The sequence below is a fragment of the Dipteris shenzhenensis genome, chromosome 6 (genome assembly GCF_047967505.1).
Source record: "Dipteris shenzhenensis isolate YYH24624 ecotype China chromosome 6, Dip_SZ_1.0, whole genome shotgun sequence".
NCBI classification, from domain to species: Eukaryota; Viridiplantae; Streptophyta; class Polypodiopsida; order Gleicheniales; family Dipteridaceae; genus Dipteris; species Dipteris shenzhenensis.
This window is the reverse complement of record NC_141601.1, coordinates 19,499,124-19,514,039: the sequence shown is the minus strand read 5'-3', so window position 1 is coordinate 19,514,039 and position 14,916 is coordinate 19,499,124. Positions and strand designations below refer to the sequence as shown.

Below are 14,916 nucleotides of genomic sequence, written 5' to 3'. Positions count from 1 at the left end.
GATGAGCCTTTATGTCCAAGCTCTATGAAGATCATGGAGTGTTCCACCAAGGTCGACAAAAGTGCTAATAACTATATCAAAAAATTTGAAACATAATAGGATCATTCTTTATATACCAAACGTGTGATAATTGGTGTTGGTAAGCTTTTCGACCTAAAAGATATGCTTTGTATGTCTTGGATGACGTGACACATTAGGAAGAATTACTTCGACAAGTCTTGAGTAGAAGAGCAATGCCAAAGTGGAGCAAAAGGTTGATGGTATCACTCCATGATTCTTCAAAGTAGGGGGCCAACACATATAGATCAACAAGAAGGTTTGCAACAGATGAAGGCAAACATAGGGGTGACATGGAAAGAAAGACAAATGTCAAAAGGTGGAAAGTGGGGGGGCTTATCAAGGCCACTAGCTATTTGAGAAGGATCCCAACTCATTTGGAAATCATGAATCAATTCGGAGCCCCCATGGAATTTTCCAATAGCTCGCCACACCATTTACGGAGGCAGGCAGGCGGAGATAATTCTCCAATCCACCTGGGGTGGCAAAGGGCACTCCTTGGCACCCACAAATTTCGTTTCGCTCTATTTTTGTCTGTAGAACAAGAGAACATGAGTGATTAACACAAGAAAGGAAGCTTATATTCATCAAATACATATAAAAAGACTATATAGTCGACGGACGTCAACCAAACCTAGACACGACTTAGGACTTAATATAGAGTTACTCAGTTTTTGTTTTTTTTGGGTTTTTTTTCACTCAACCCTCAGCTGATCCCTATGTAGCTGGGGCCAACCGCCCTCGTAGAGGCAAGTGATTGTAACACACACACACACACACTCCTCAATCAGGAGAGACCTAGCCAGTGATAGAACACACTCCTCACTCAAGCACACACAAGTTCGAACCAGTCGTACACACACTCCTCACTCAAGCGCACACAGGTTCGAACCACTGAGCCAGGCGCCTGGCCTTAAGTCAGTTATTACAACTAGTGTTAATTGAGCTACTGTATCGTCTTCTTCTTCTTTTTCTGCTTGATCGCTGGAGATGTTGATGCCTTTGAAGGTGGTGCCCGAGCTTGGCCTGCAGATGTTGATCTTGTGGTTGCGGCGTCTCTTCCGCCTTTGCCTCTTCTGACGCTTTTCTTGACGAACTTCGAGCACCGGAGCACTTTCTCTTTGGACGGGAGCGCTTCCTCAGCTTTCTTTTGTTGCTGCACCGTTGCAGGGGTCGATTCTTTCCTCTCAGCTTCCGCCTGTTTGTAACAAATCAACTCAGCGCTCGCAGCGAGCAACGTTGAGCGGTTCGCTATGGTGGCATCTGTTGTATTGCGGATAAGATATAGCAGTACATCGCGTGCTTTCTTGACGTCCCCCAAAAGAAACGGATGCGCTGCTTTATTCCTTGCTGGAACGGCTTGGCAATGTTCAGCCCACGCAAGGAGGATTTTGCGGTAGTCGAGCAGCTGCTTCTTAGTGTCTGACCTGAGATGCTTCAACGGGGATCGAGTGAAGGCTTCTGTCAAAGTTGCCTCGTACAAGTTCTTAACAGATGCCCTAGCTTGATGACTTGGAGGAGTCGAATTTAGCCACTTAGCAACCTCTGAAAATCTCATCTTGGCCACTGGAGCCGCTTTATCTATCATGAACTCCCCAGCGCATTCGTGCAGGCACTCGGTAAGAGGCTTGTCTAGCGTTCGTATTGCTTCGACTAGAAGAATAGTCAGAGGAGTGCCGAGCTCATGTACGAGACTCTCCGAGAAGCTTTCTGCCTGCGGTTTATAGACCTGGTTCGCAAACCGAATGCCATTTTCCTGTTCCACATCAGCTCGATTTGCGACGTGCGAAGCGCAGCACTCCTCGTCTTTGAGAAACCCAGGTTCCTCGAGCGGACCCAGGATTTGTATGTCAGGATCTGTAATGTTTGCATGAGAAGAGCAGGCCGTCTCCAACTGGGGACCTGCATGTGGGAGAACGTTTACATTTGTATTTGTCCGATGCTTGAACCGACCCAGGCCCATAGCGGATGGCAAAAGGTGAGGATTGGGCAATTCCTGCACGCCGGGAGTAAATTCCCAACAATTAGCTTACAAAGAAGAGAAGTACTTTTCACAGATAAATCATTCTCACAGAGAAATCTTAAGATTGGAAGTATTAACTCAAGAATAACAGGTAGCAAAAGCTTGCAAGTATTACCTCACAAGGAAAGATTGGAAGTATTGGCTCACGAAGCTGAGTGTCGTGGAAGATTGGAAGTATTAGCTAGGAGCAAAATGAAAGACAGGGCGGCCTTTTAAACAATCGATCTCTTTTAAAAAAAAAAGAGGAATCCATAGGTAACCCTCAAAAGCTACAATAGAACTTCCCTTGTCCAAGTGGGCTCTCTCTCTCTCTCTCTCTCTCTCTCTCTCTCGCCCCCCAAAATGTAGGTGCGTGTGTGTGGGTGTGGGTGTGTGTGTGTGTGTGTGTGTGTGTGTGTGTGTGAGTGTGAGTGTGAGTGAGTGAGAGAGAGAGAGAGAGAGAGAGAGAGACCTCCTCAAAAGAAAGGTGGGGGGGTGGGTGGGTGTGTGTGTGTGTGTGTGAGAGAGAGAGAGAGAGAGAGAGAGAGAGAGAGAGAGAGATCAACGAGTCTTGCATATGAAATGGAGGTCATAAAACCATCATGTTAAGTGTTTTAGAAAGAAGAACAAAAAGAGCACCTACGAGGGCTACAATATTTGAGAGGCAAAGGGTTCCTAAATCCATCTATTGAAGCACTTTGTGAAGCAATCAACTTTTTAAATATCGAATTATTGCTTATTATTTGAGGTATAGAAAAGGTTAAATTATAACAAGCATGAAGCCTTAGCACGAAATGGAGTAGTCTTATTATCTTAAAAGGTAGGTGAGTGTCCATTGGATATTTGAGGTATGATATAGATATGTTGTTGAAGATATCCAATAGATTAAAGAGTTTAAAGTGGAGAGCTTCATTTCTTAACATGTACAAAAGGTTAAACTAGAGCAAGTGTGGAGCCTTCATACAAAATCTAGATAAAGCACATATAGCCTTAAAAGTCTCAAGTCTATTCATTTGAAATTTGGTTGCATGAAGCACATAGCCTAACCATCTCAAGTGTAGTTGCTTGAAGTCTTTAATCTCTGTCCATCTCAAGTTTGGTTTCATGAACATGTGGCCTTAAAAATCAAACCACAAGGACAGTAAGATTCCCCATAGCATTATCAACAAATGAATTTATTTTTTGAAGGACACAAAAGCCTTAAAACGAAAGTGGGAAGTCCTTTAAAAAGTGGATTTCTTGAGTGTCACGAAAGGTTAAACTAAGTGGGTATCTTTTCAAAAAAAGTAGAAGAATAAAGTGTCATGGGAGTCAAGCAAGTGGGAGGATTTCAATCAAGTAGCAAGGGCACTTTTGGACCCCTCTTCAATGAATAAAGCAAGAAGGCAATATTGGAAGTCTTTATCTCTCTCCAATGTTAAAAAGAAAATTGGATCTCAACTTCATGGTTTGTTCCATAGCGATTGGAAAATCATGTAATCGCATACTTGTTCTTATTAATAACATATGAGATTACACAAACACATTAGTAGTCTAAATCATGGCATCAATTGCACTGGCTAGGCAATTTCGAAATACATTGCTTATAGCATTAGGGGAGATTTAGGGTCACAAATTAGTGTTTCTTAATCTTTACGAATTAGGAATTGGGAGTGATCCATTATGTGGTCCAATGCCATGTTAAGGTGACATCGTCAAATTACTTTCACTTTAATAGAAACCATGTGGTAGGTCCAAAAGAGTGGTTATAAGGGAGCAAAACCTTGGGCTATGGTTGTATTGTGAAAAACCATGAGATGAGGTGAGTGATTGGTGGGATGGAAGGAGGGGAGTGGGGGTCCATTTAGTCACCCATTTGGTGATCTCAAGGATGTAGTGACATGTGGAAAGCTAGCCCACCAACATTTAAAAATGCTGTGGGTTGTAGGCTAGGTCCCAATGGCTATGGTTGAAGATTGGTTTTTAATGGAGCAAGATGGAAGTGATTGGCGGGATGGAAGGAGATGCCTTTAGTCCACCATGCTCTCCCACCAAAATTGAAAAATGGTGTGCTGGTTGTAGCATGACTTGCCACATGGCATAATGCCATTGCATGGAGGCTATCCCCCTAATGGCATTTCGAAGAGAGAGAGAGAGAGAGAGAGAGAGAGAGAGAGAGAGAGAGAAGGGGGGGTTAAGACTACCACATGACAGGAGGGAGAAGGAGGGAGAATTGCACACACACACACACACACACACACACACACACACACACACATCCCTTGGAGCCTGAACTACCTAATGGATTAGACTTTTGTACTAATGATTTGCTTTAAGTTTGCAAACTTAATATAATAAAAAATTCTATTGCCAATCCTCTTGATTTCCTTACCAAATTTTTAGATAGCAATATTGTCAAAGGGTACTTCAATTTTGTTTTCTTAAAAAATGTCAATCCATTGCTTTTTATAATTATCCTAATGATTGAATTAATTATATGGTTCATTTATTGATGGGATTATTAAATCTAAACACACACACACATATACATATATATGTGTATGTATGTATATATAGATAGATATTTCTATTTCTATTTTATTTATATAGATATTATATTTTTTAAACACATACACATAGACACACACACATATGTATGTATATATACACATTTATATTATATCATGTACATGACACATGGCATCTGACGAGGAGGCGGGTGCAGGATGGAGGGGCGAGTGTGTGTGTGTGTGTGTGTATATATATATATATATTTATTTATTTATTTATTTATTTATTTATTTATGTATATATATGTATATGCATATCTACATATCCGTATACAAGGGAGAGAGAGAGAGAGAGAGAGAGAGAGAGAGAGAGAGGCATGAGGACGATGTGATGTGGCACCCCTCATTGAGGGATGATAACATATTTCAACCACATGTCTAGCCAAATCTACTCATAGACCCAAGCCAAGCAGAGCCTATGCTGGAGGGGGTCTTGCAACTTGTTATTTATCTTTTAAATGGAAGGCATTTTAAGATCCCACCTTGAGACTCAGTGAAGTTGGTCTCTAGCCCAACATTGACGGGCCATACTGCTCGTATTATAAATTCATTCAAAACCACCTATAATTTAACTTTAACAACCTTAGAACTTCTAGTAATATGTCGATTAATAATCCAATATGAAAGCTTTAATTAAAATAATAATCATTTTCTTATGAGACACTTTTTTTTTTGCGGGAAAAGGTAATCTATTAGTAAAATCAAGGGAGATTACAATATAAAAAGGGTCAATGTTTGCTTGGCTGTAGCCAATCACGAAACTATTTTCGGAGCCACTTGGGGCCGCGATATGACACACTCTTGGGTGAAATTTTGAATTTTGTGCAGACCTGTGGAAATTATCCTGATGTCATGATGCCGCACTTCTATAATAATGAGACGCAATCTATTCATTCTGAACACTGTGAAACTGGACACACGGCAACTTTGCACTACATCGTGCATCTCTGCACTGGCATAGCGTAGTGTCTGGCCTGACCACCTTTCATCATGCATCCTTTTGTCGCAGCTTTGCCACCTGTCACTAGGTAGCACGCCCATGCAGATCATTAAAATTCAAGATTGGCTTAGAGAGACTGTTGTGCTGGTTCTTGGCATAATAATGAGACGCAATCTATCATTTTGAACACCACTGTAGCGCAGTCTCTAGCCTGACCACCTCTCACCACACAACCTTTTGCCACAGCTTTGCCACCTACCATTGGGCAGCGTGCCCAGCAAATCATAGATTGTGGATTCGAGAGGCCATTGCGCTAGTTTTTGGCATAATAATGAGACGCAATCTATAATTTTAAACATCGCCTCAGCATAGTCTCTGGCCTAACGACCTGTCATTGCCCAGAATTCAAGGTTATCTTGGAGCGACCACCGTGCTGGTTCTTGGAGTCATAGCTCCGTTACCTATTTTTACGTATTACAAGAGGAGGTCTATAACAACCACCACGGTAGCAAATAGAAGGAGATCTATGATAGCCACCATGTTCGTTCTTGAGGTTATATATTTGTGTACCAAGAGAAATGTATTTCCTTGTGCAACCAAGCAAAATGAAATTTAGGATATGGCCCTTGAGGGGTCCCCTCTAGGGCAAGGGCCATATCGACATGCCATATCTGTCTAGTGGCATCCTGGATATTGTATATTGCATGTCGATATGGCCCTTGCTCCTAGAGGGGACCCCTCAAGGGTCATATCATCAATTGCATTTTTTAAAAGTTTAATTGTATTTTTCTAGATTTATCTCCATGCAACCACAACGGTGTGTCATTGGAGCTATTTTAGCCCTATTTTGGTCCTAAACCAAGGAAAATGTAGTCCTGCTTTACTGGTATTTTAGTCCTTGCTGCAGTAAATATAAATAAGGGCAAAAGTATTCCGAGCCACTGTGGTGACTAGAGGCCTAGTGGAGCCCTCCAGATAATCAACAACAATTCGAGTGAAATTTCAGCAAAAGATTTTATAATGTACATCTACATCCAATAATTGGTTATACAAAAATTAACAACTTATACTAAGCAAAAATCGAACAGAAGATCGTACATTTATAAAAACTTAGCAATTGCTGAGAGCCTTAAAGGACAAAAGATTACAGCTAGTGACCATAACCATTCAAATATAAAACTTAATAGCAGTGCATTTTGAGAGCCTTATATTAAACAAAAAGAGATTACATAAATGTAATAAAAGCTCAGCAAGTGCTGAGAGCCTTAGAGACCAAAACATTACATCCAGCGAGCCAAAAGATCGTTGAGAGCCTTAGAGGCCAAAAGATTACATCCAGCCATTGTTGAGTGGTTATGAGCGTCATTGAGCAAGAGGAAATTTATACAACTCAATATTGCCGCCAGCCCAGCTTGTTGCATTAAAACTTTTTAGCACATTGCCAAGAATAAGAATTAGGGCCCCCCCAACAAGTTGAGAGTACTCTATTATGAAATCTTGAGGCCTTTGTTGACATCTAGGGGGAACCCATACACAACCATAAAGAGGCCAGAAGTGAGCATGTCATCTAAGGTGGTGACATGCAAATATGGGGGGAATCAACCATGGGAACCACTAGTGCCATCATTTCTACTCCAGGTGAGTGCAATGCAATCACCTTATATGAGAAGGTAGATAACATTGGGATCACATTGCATCAAGGGGGGGTCGTAGTAGGCATGGTGAAGGTGAGTGGGTGAGCAATAGGTGAGCAGGGTAGTACATGAGTGACAAGAGTTGGAGGGAGCGTAGAGCAAAGTAGAGCAGGGGTGAAAAAGAGATAGAGGAGGGTGTGTGGATCAAAGTAGCAGACCGCGGGCAGATGAGAGCAACATAGTAAAATGCCAAATTCCACGGATCTTATATATTATAAAGTTCGAGCCACCATGGTGACTGGAGCCTGTGGTTCCATCCATATTAATTGTAATTTGTAGGCCACCGTGGTGGAATATTAGGCGCCACCCCAGATGGGCTGGTAATCATGAAGCAGATGCTCGGTGGTGGGTGAGCAGGCCATTGAGGTGATTGGTAATTAACTACAAGCCTAGTGGAATATTAGCCATGACATACATGGCTGATGAGAGCCACCACCACCGGGCAGTAATTACCACAAAAGTAAATCATGAAGCCTAATCAGCTCTAATCACTCATTACCATGCGCTCTAGTACTCTATTGAGCATGCAAGCTTGGTGGCTGGTAATTTACTACACTTGTAGTAATCATGCAAGCAAGCTCGATGGTGCTAACTAGTAGGTGAGTAACTACAGGCCATTGCAGTGGCTGTTAATTAGCTCTACGAGCCTAGTGTCAGCTTAGCCACCACAGACATGATTGATGAGAGCCACCACCACCTGGAAGTAATTACTACAAAAGTAAACCAAGAATCCTAATCACCTCTAGTAACTCATTACCATCTACTCTAGTTCTCTACTGAGCATGCAAGCCCAATGATTGGTAATTTATGCATTCAAGGCTGGTGGTGGTAACTGGAAGGTGAGTAATTGCAAGCCACTACAATGGTTGGTAATTAACTGCTAGCTCAATGGAATTTTAGCTGCCACCATAGACGTGGCTGGTAATCTTAGATGCCACCACCTCTAATCACTGATTACCATGCAAGGTAGTACTACTACCTTGAATTAATCAAAATTTGGGCCAACCACCGCGATGGCTCTTACCTTGACACTGTAGTTGGTGGGCTACAAGCTTACGCCTCCACTATTCCATTCCCTTGACTGTTTCGTCTTTTATCCCTCTTGACCATTTCTTTCTCCCTTGCACTCGGACTGCAAACTCAAGCCTCCACTATTCCATTTCCTTTACTATTTGATCTTCTATCCCTCTCGACTGTTTCTATCTCCCTTGCACTCTTCTTGCAACTTCTATCCCGTCTTGTAATGGACCTGGCATAGTTCAGGAGCTCCTCACACATTCTTTCCTCCCCCCTACAGCATAGCACGAGAGCCTCTTCTCCCGTGATCTTGAAATCATGACATCCTCACTCGCTCCTCAAAAGCCTAGTTTGGACACTCTTAGCAACTTCAACAGGTTGGTACAAGAGGTGAATGTGAACTAAGGACAAATATTCTGTCGAGGTCAGAAGATTACCATCACTAAAAGCATGATTGAAAATTCTTTAGGCAATCCTGGAGGCAATTTTCACGCACACTTCTTTGAGAAGCATTGGAAGAGACATGATATTCTAGATGTATACCCCAACGCTCAGATTAATAGAGAGAGAGAGAGAGAGAGAGAGAGAGAGAGAGAGAGGGAAGGAGGGAGGGACAGAGGGAGAAATGGAGGGAGGGAGGGAGGGAGGGAGAGAGAGAGAGAGAGAGAGAGAGAGAGAGAGAGAGAGAGAGAGAGATGGGGCACGCATAGAGGCACACGCACACGTGCACATGCACACACACACACACACACACAAATACATGCACGTACACACGCGTGCACATCTGTGCACACACACACATACACACACACACACACACTTTTAAGTGCTCTTGCATCATTTCCATACATGCGCTTAATCTTGCATATTTGAATAGGCCTTTAATATTGTTGGAATATGGGGCTTGGGGACCCTTGTATGTGGTATAAATCCCCCTTGTGTCACCTTGGAAGCTTTTGAGAAATATGGAAAAATAAGGGAGTGGGAACCACATGGTGAAAAGCCTTAGTCACTAATCCCATTGGAAATTGTGACATTCTATGAAACTTGGATATAATGAAGGGAAGAACCCCTTTCCTTCATTCCTTTGGGTGAAGGAGAGGCTCTACATGGCTATGGGTGGGGAGTGAGGACCCCCACACCCAGTGCATCCCAGTGGCAACAGCGATGTTTTCCAACATATATCAGTGCAGGGGTGTCTCAAGAATACCGTGCAATCCTTGACAAGTGTACTACATGGCTCTATGGACTATGTGCATTGTGTTCTATTGGCGGTAAGACAATTGGTAACTATGTGACTATGTGTGTGTGGGACTTGGTGGCCCATGTGCACTATGAATGCAGGTGACGTATGTTTTGAAGGAAGACTTCAACTGAGAACAAATTTGAAAGGCAACTAGCATGGGTATTGATGGCCTATTTTATTGAATTAAATGTAATGCTATTGGCTCATGAACTGCCCTTGTACTAGATGACATTTGCTGGGTTGACCTTGCCTTGTTTGGTTCACTGTTTTTTGATTGACCTTGCCTTGTGTGGGTGGTTAGATTTTGATTGGCAGATCTTTCCCTGTGTGGGTGTTCGATGGGTTTGGTTAGCCATCTCACTCACACTCGTGATGTTTGGACCATTGGGGGTTGTTGGAATATGGCGCTTGGGGCCCTTGGGTGTGGTCCAAACCCCCCTTGTGGCACCTTGGAACCTTGTGAGAAATACTAAAAAACAAAATGGCTTGGAGCCTCATTATCTCACATAGTGACAAGGGCCAAAAGGCCTTGGGGATTCATCCCATAGGCAATTGTGACATTTTGTGAACCTTGGATTTAAAGAAGGGAAGAATGGCATCCTACCTAGCTCTTTCTGGGTGAAGGGGAGGCTCTGCATAGCTATGGGGTAGGGAGTGCAGACCCCCAAACCCAGTGCATCCCGGTGGTAACACGTGGCACTATACCACATTTTCCAACAAATATTTTTCCAAATCTAAAATTTAAGCACTTAACTAAAGAGATTGAAAATTTGAGTAATTTTTCTTTTTAAGCCACCTCAATTTGAGTTATGCATCAAATGTTAAGACCCTTTGAAGTGTTGTCTATGTATATGTCAAAGAGCCACCTCCCCTCAAAACAAAAGAAGCCATGTGTCTTATCGTGTCCACATTTTGGCTCCCGAAATCCCACGTGGCTTGTTTTGTGTGGAATGGTTGGGGGTAGCCCTTTCACATATACATACACAAAAGTTCAAAGGGTCATAACTTTTGATGCATAAAATTTGTCTACATGCAACTCATATGGGAGGGTCCAAGGATAAAAAAGTGTTTCAAAAGGTTTTGACAATTTGGTGCCTTTGGTTCTCTTTGATGCCATTAGCTCACTGAGAGAGAGAGAGAGAGAGAGAGAGAGAGAGAGAGAGAGAGAGAGAGAGAGAGAGAGTAGATTGGGAGGGGGGGAGAGAGGAAAGAGAGGGAAAGTGGGGAGAGGAGTGGAGAGAGAGGAAAAGGCGGAAGGGGAGTGGAGAAGAAGAGAGAGGAGAGAGGACATAATTTGGTGTCTTTGGTTCTCATACTATGTATTTGATTACATTAGTTGAGAGAGAGAGAGAGAGAGAGAGAGAGAGTAGATTGGGAGGGGGGGAGAGAGGAAAGAGAGGGAAAGTGGGGAGAGGAGTGGAGAGAGAGGAAAAGGCGGAAGGGGAGTGGAGAAGAAGAGAGAGGAGAGAGGACATAATTTGGTGTCTTTGGCTCTCATACTATGTATTTGATTACATTAGTTGAGATAGATAGAGAGAGAGAGAGAGAGAGAGAGAGAGAGAGAGAGAGAGAGAGAGAGAGAGGGCACAGAGTGGGGGGAAAAGAGGTACTGGGGGTCATAGAGAGACTGCATAGATTGGGAGGAGGGCAATAGAAAAGGGAGGAAAAGAGGGGAGAGGAGTGGATAAGAGAAGAGAGAGAAAATAGGAGAAGGGGAGTGGAGAAGAGGATAAATAAGATAATATAGAGGATTAAGAGAGGAGAGAGAGGAGAAAGAGAGAGGTGAGAGAGGGTGTGCTTGCCATTTTTTATGCACCCTCACCAAAAAGTCAAACCCACCTATTTGTGGTGGTAGTGTTCACATCGAGATGTGGTCCAAGGTTACCCATGGATTGTTTTTGGTGTGTCAATCACTTGTTTCATATTGTGCACCATTATGAGATGGTAAAATTGTGTGTCATTTGTGGTATTAGTGCTGATGTTGATGTTGAAGTCACCCAAAATGTATATTAGAGTTCTTGGGCTTAATGCCAAGAGTAGTTGATGCAGGGTATAGAGGAGAATGTTTGTTCTTATCTTTATGGATTTGTAAACATTTGGTAGTGCCAGAAGTTGTTATTTTTGGGATTGGAATACAATTATCAAGAATTTGACACCTTCTTGGAAGGAGTAGTCCTCCTTTAAATATTTGAGCTCTTTTTAGTATTACGTTGCAATTCCTAAGCCTTGCATTCTACAAATGCAATGAAATGGTGGAAGAGATACATGATTTGTTGGCATTTTCTTGTAGACAAATTATTATTGCTACTAAACTACTTTTCCTTAAGAGGATGTCCACCTCATGTTTGCAAAATGATACTATATTGAGGGGTTGCATGGATGGTGTATCATTTTCATCAATTGAGAAGTCAATCTATTGTAATGGTGAAGAACATGATGACTTATTTTCCATTTTTTGGAGCACTATTAAGTCCACCTTAATGTGCTTACTTTCAAGTTGCTGCAAGAGAAAAAGGCTTGATGGATAGTGCACTTGGGATAGAGCAGTGTAGAAAAGGCTACGTGCTTGATGGATCAAAGTCTAGTTAGTTTATCGAAAGGCCTTGTCCACAATGAATGGTTCTCTCTATAGCTTGCTAGATGGGGAGTCATGTGCAACATATAGTATGAAGACGGTTTCTTCCATTTTGGAACACATAATTTATTTGTTGAAGTGGAGCCTACATATGGAGTGTTATATAGATACATGAATTTGTTGTTGTATTGGCTTGGTTTTTGGTGTGTTTGGGATGGAATCCAATTCAATGATGTGCCATTGTGTGTTTCTTTATGAATGCCTAAAGATTTTATTTGTGCCATTTACCATGCCATCATTGATGTCAAGAATTCCTAGGAAAATTTCCATGATCAGGCCAAGTTTAAGGCTTGTTTGAGGCTAAGTTGTAGATAGAGGTATCCTATGGCTTTTGTGCTGTGTCAGGGATTTTTATTATTTTGCTACTACAAGTTCTATGTCTAACATCAATTGCTTGAAGGATGTGAGGAGGAGTATCAAGAATGTTGAAAACATCATGATTATGATTATCCATTGCAGGTTCGTGTAGAAGAGGTATACTATGATTTCGTTTTTGGAAGGACACATGAAAAGACGACTCATTCAAGTGAGTGAGGTCACCATTTATGTGCTTTCCTGTGCATATCCTATTAAAGAGTTCACCATTTTGACACATTGGTTATTTGGGTTCATAGCAGCACATATTCTCCAAAAAGAAGGTAGCATTGCTAATGTTATGGGTCAGTCCAAGAAGATCCATGGCCTTCTTTCCTGGTGGAAGGTCACATAATTTCCAAGAATTATTCTTATACAAAGCATCCATTTCTTCATTCATAGTAGCTTGCCATTCTGGCTTGTCTACTGCATCTTCGAAGTACACTAGCTCTTCTGTAGCCATGATGGTAGTCATAAGAGCATAGTTGGTGGTTTCCACCTGAATTGCTTTGCCTTTCTGAGAATATGTCAATCTGGCTGGTGGTTTGCTTTTCCTAGTAGACTATCTGAGATGCTATGGCTCTGCTTGGGGTGTTGTTGGCAATTGTTGCTCTTCTTCATCAACCTATTCTGTAGATGACTGTGAAGTTGATGCTTCTATCTCCTGTGTAGGTGAGGTTTTCCATTCTGATTCCTCATCAAAGAATACATCTCTGGAGATAATGACCCTGCGGTTGATGGGATCATACAATTTGTATGCTTTTCTTTCTTCACTGTAGCCAACCATGATGCATTTGCATGACTTCGCATCCAATTTCCTGCAATGATCATCATGTATGTGGGCATATGCTATGCAATCAAATATGCAGAGATGCCCGATGTGTGGCTTATGTCCAGTGAATGCTTCATAAGGACTCATACCTTGTATCGGTTCGGTAGGAAGCCGATTAAGCAAGTAGTTTGCTATAGCTATTGCTTCTATCCAATACTGATTCGGAAGATGCTTTTCACTAAGCATTGCTCTAGCACTGTCTACTAAAGTCCCATTTTTCCTTTCAGCTCTTGCATTCTGTTGAGGAGTATTTGCACATATGAATTGTCTTCAAATGCCATGATTTTTGCAAAAGTTCATGAATGCTGAAGACATGTATTCACCTCCTCTATCTGATCTCATGACCTTGATCTTTTTGCCTGTCTAGTTTTCTACCATGGCTTTGAATTCTTGAAATCTCGAAAACACTTCAGATTTCTCTTTCAGAAAGTAGACCCAACAATATCTGCTGTAGTCATCGATGAAAGTCAAGTAGTAAAGTGAACCATTGATGCTACGGGTCTGGGCATAACCCCATTCATCTGTATGAATTAAATCAAGAATACCTCGTGTACGAGAGGTACTTCTGCCAAAGTTGGTTCGCTTTTGTTTGCCGAAGCAGCATGCTTCACACACTTTTCCAAGAAACCGTAGCTTCAGAATCCCAATTGCCATACTTTGATTCCTGAGATCTAACAAGTACTTGAAGTTGACATGACCATATCTCTTGTGCCATTTTGTAGATAGTGGCATCTGTTGCGGTTGAGCTGACATGGCATGCTTATCTGGTACTATAGCTAGCATTTTGTATTAGCATCCTTCCTTGACACCTTTTGCTACTAGCTGACATCTTTTGGATTTGTCTCTGATAGTGTATTCATCACTGTTGAAGATGACTTGTAATTGTGTTCCGTCATTTGACCTACTGACAAAAGGTTCTTGCTGAGCTTTGGAACATAGAGCACATCTTTCACCAATCCTTTCGTACTAGTGAAATTGTTCATAGGGATAAGACATGTCCCTTGAACTAGATTCGGTGTATTATGTACTGTGTAGATGACATTTTTCTGTCCTTCTAATGGCTTCATTTCTGTGAACCATTCCTGATGATTTGTCATGTGAGATGATGCACCGCTGTCAATGTACCAAGGATCCTATTCCACTTGGTTAACTTGATAGCTAAAATCCTCTTTGGGATTGAAATCAGTGTGTCTGAGTACACTATATTAGTTTGATGCATTTCCTCGCTTGCAAGAAACATATTCTCATGTTCATTTGCAAAATGAATGTGATTAGAATGTCCACCATGATGATTTCCTTTGCCTCGGGAATTCCCTCGATTACTACTGGATTGATTGCCTTGGTCATACTGCTTCTTGTAGCAATCTCTTTCATAGTGTCCAAACTTGTGACAGTAATTGCATTGAATGTTTGACATGTTGGTGGATGCATTCCCTCGTCCTTGAAATCTTCCTTGGTTGGAATGATTTCCTCTTTGTTGATTCTAATGTTGTTGAGGATGATGCTAATGCTGATGTTGATGCTAGCTTTGATTTTGTTGCTGATGATGACCACTTTTCTGATATGATCTACCTTTGCCTCTGCCTCTGC

The 14,916-nt window shown here is 41.8% G+C and overlaps 1 protein-coding gene across 2 annotated transcripts; it reads right to left on the bottom strand.

The window, feature by feature from the left end:
• Positions 1–616: 616 nt before the first annotated feature.
• Positions 617–2,315, bottom strand: LOC147900902 (uncharacterized). Of its 2 annotated transcripts, XM_087375925.1 has the most exons (3): positions 2,196–2,315; positions 1,896–2,053; positions 617–1,814 (listed from the first exon to the last, which is right to left on the bottom strand). In XM_087375925.1, the coding sequence occupies exons 2-3, from the start codon at positions 2,018–2,020 to the stop codon at positions 1,004–1,006; spliced, it is 936 nt and encodes a 311-aa protein (XP_087232051.1). In that variant the 5' UTR covers positions 2,021–2,053; positions 2,196–2,315; the 3' UTR covers positions 617–1,003. The 2 variants fall into 2 exon arrangements, with proteins under 2 accessions (XP_087232051.1, XP_087232050.1); XM_087375924.1 differs by having other exon boundaries at positions 617–2,053.
• Between the last annotated feature and the right edge of the window lie 12,601 nt (positions 2,316–14,916).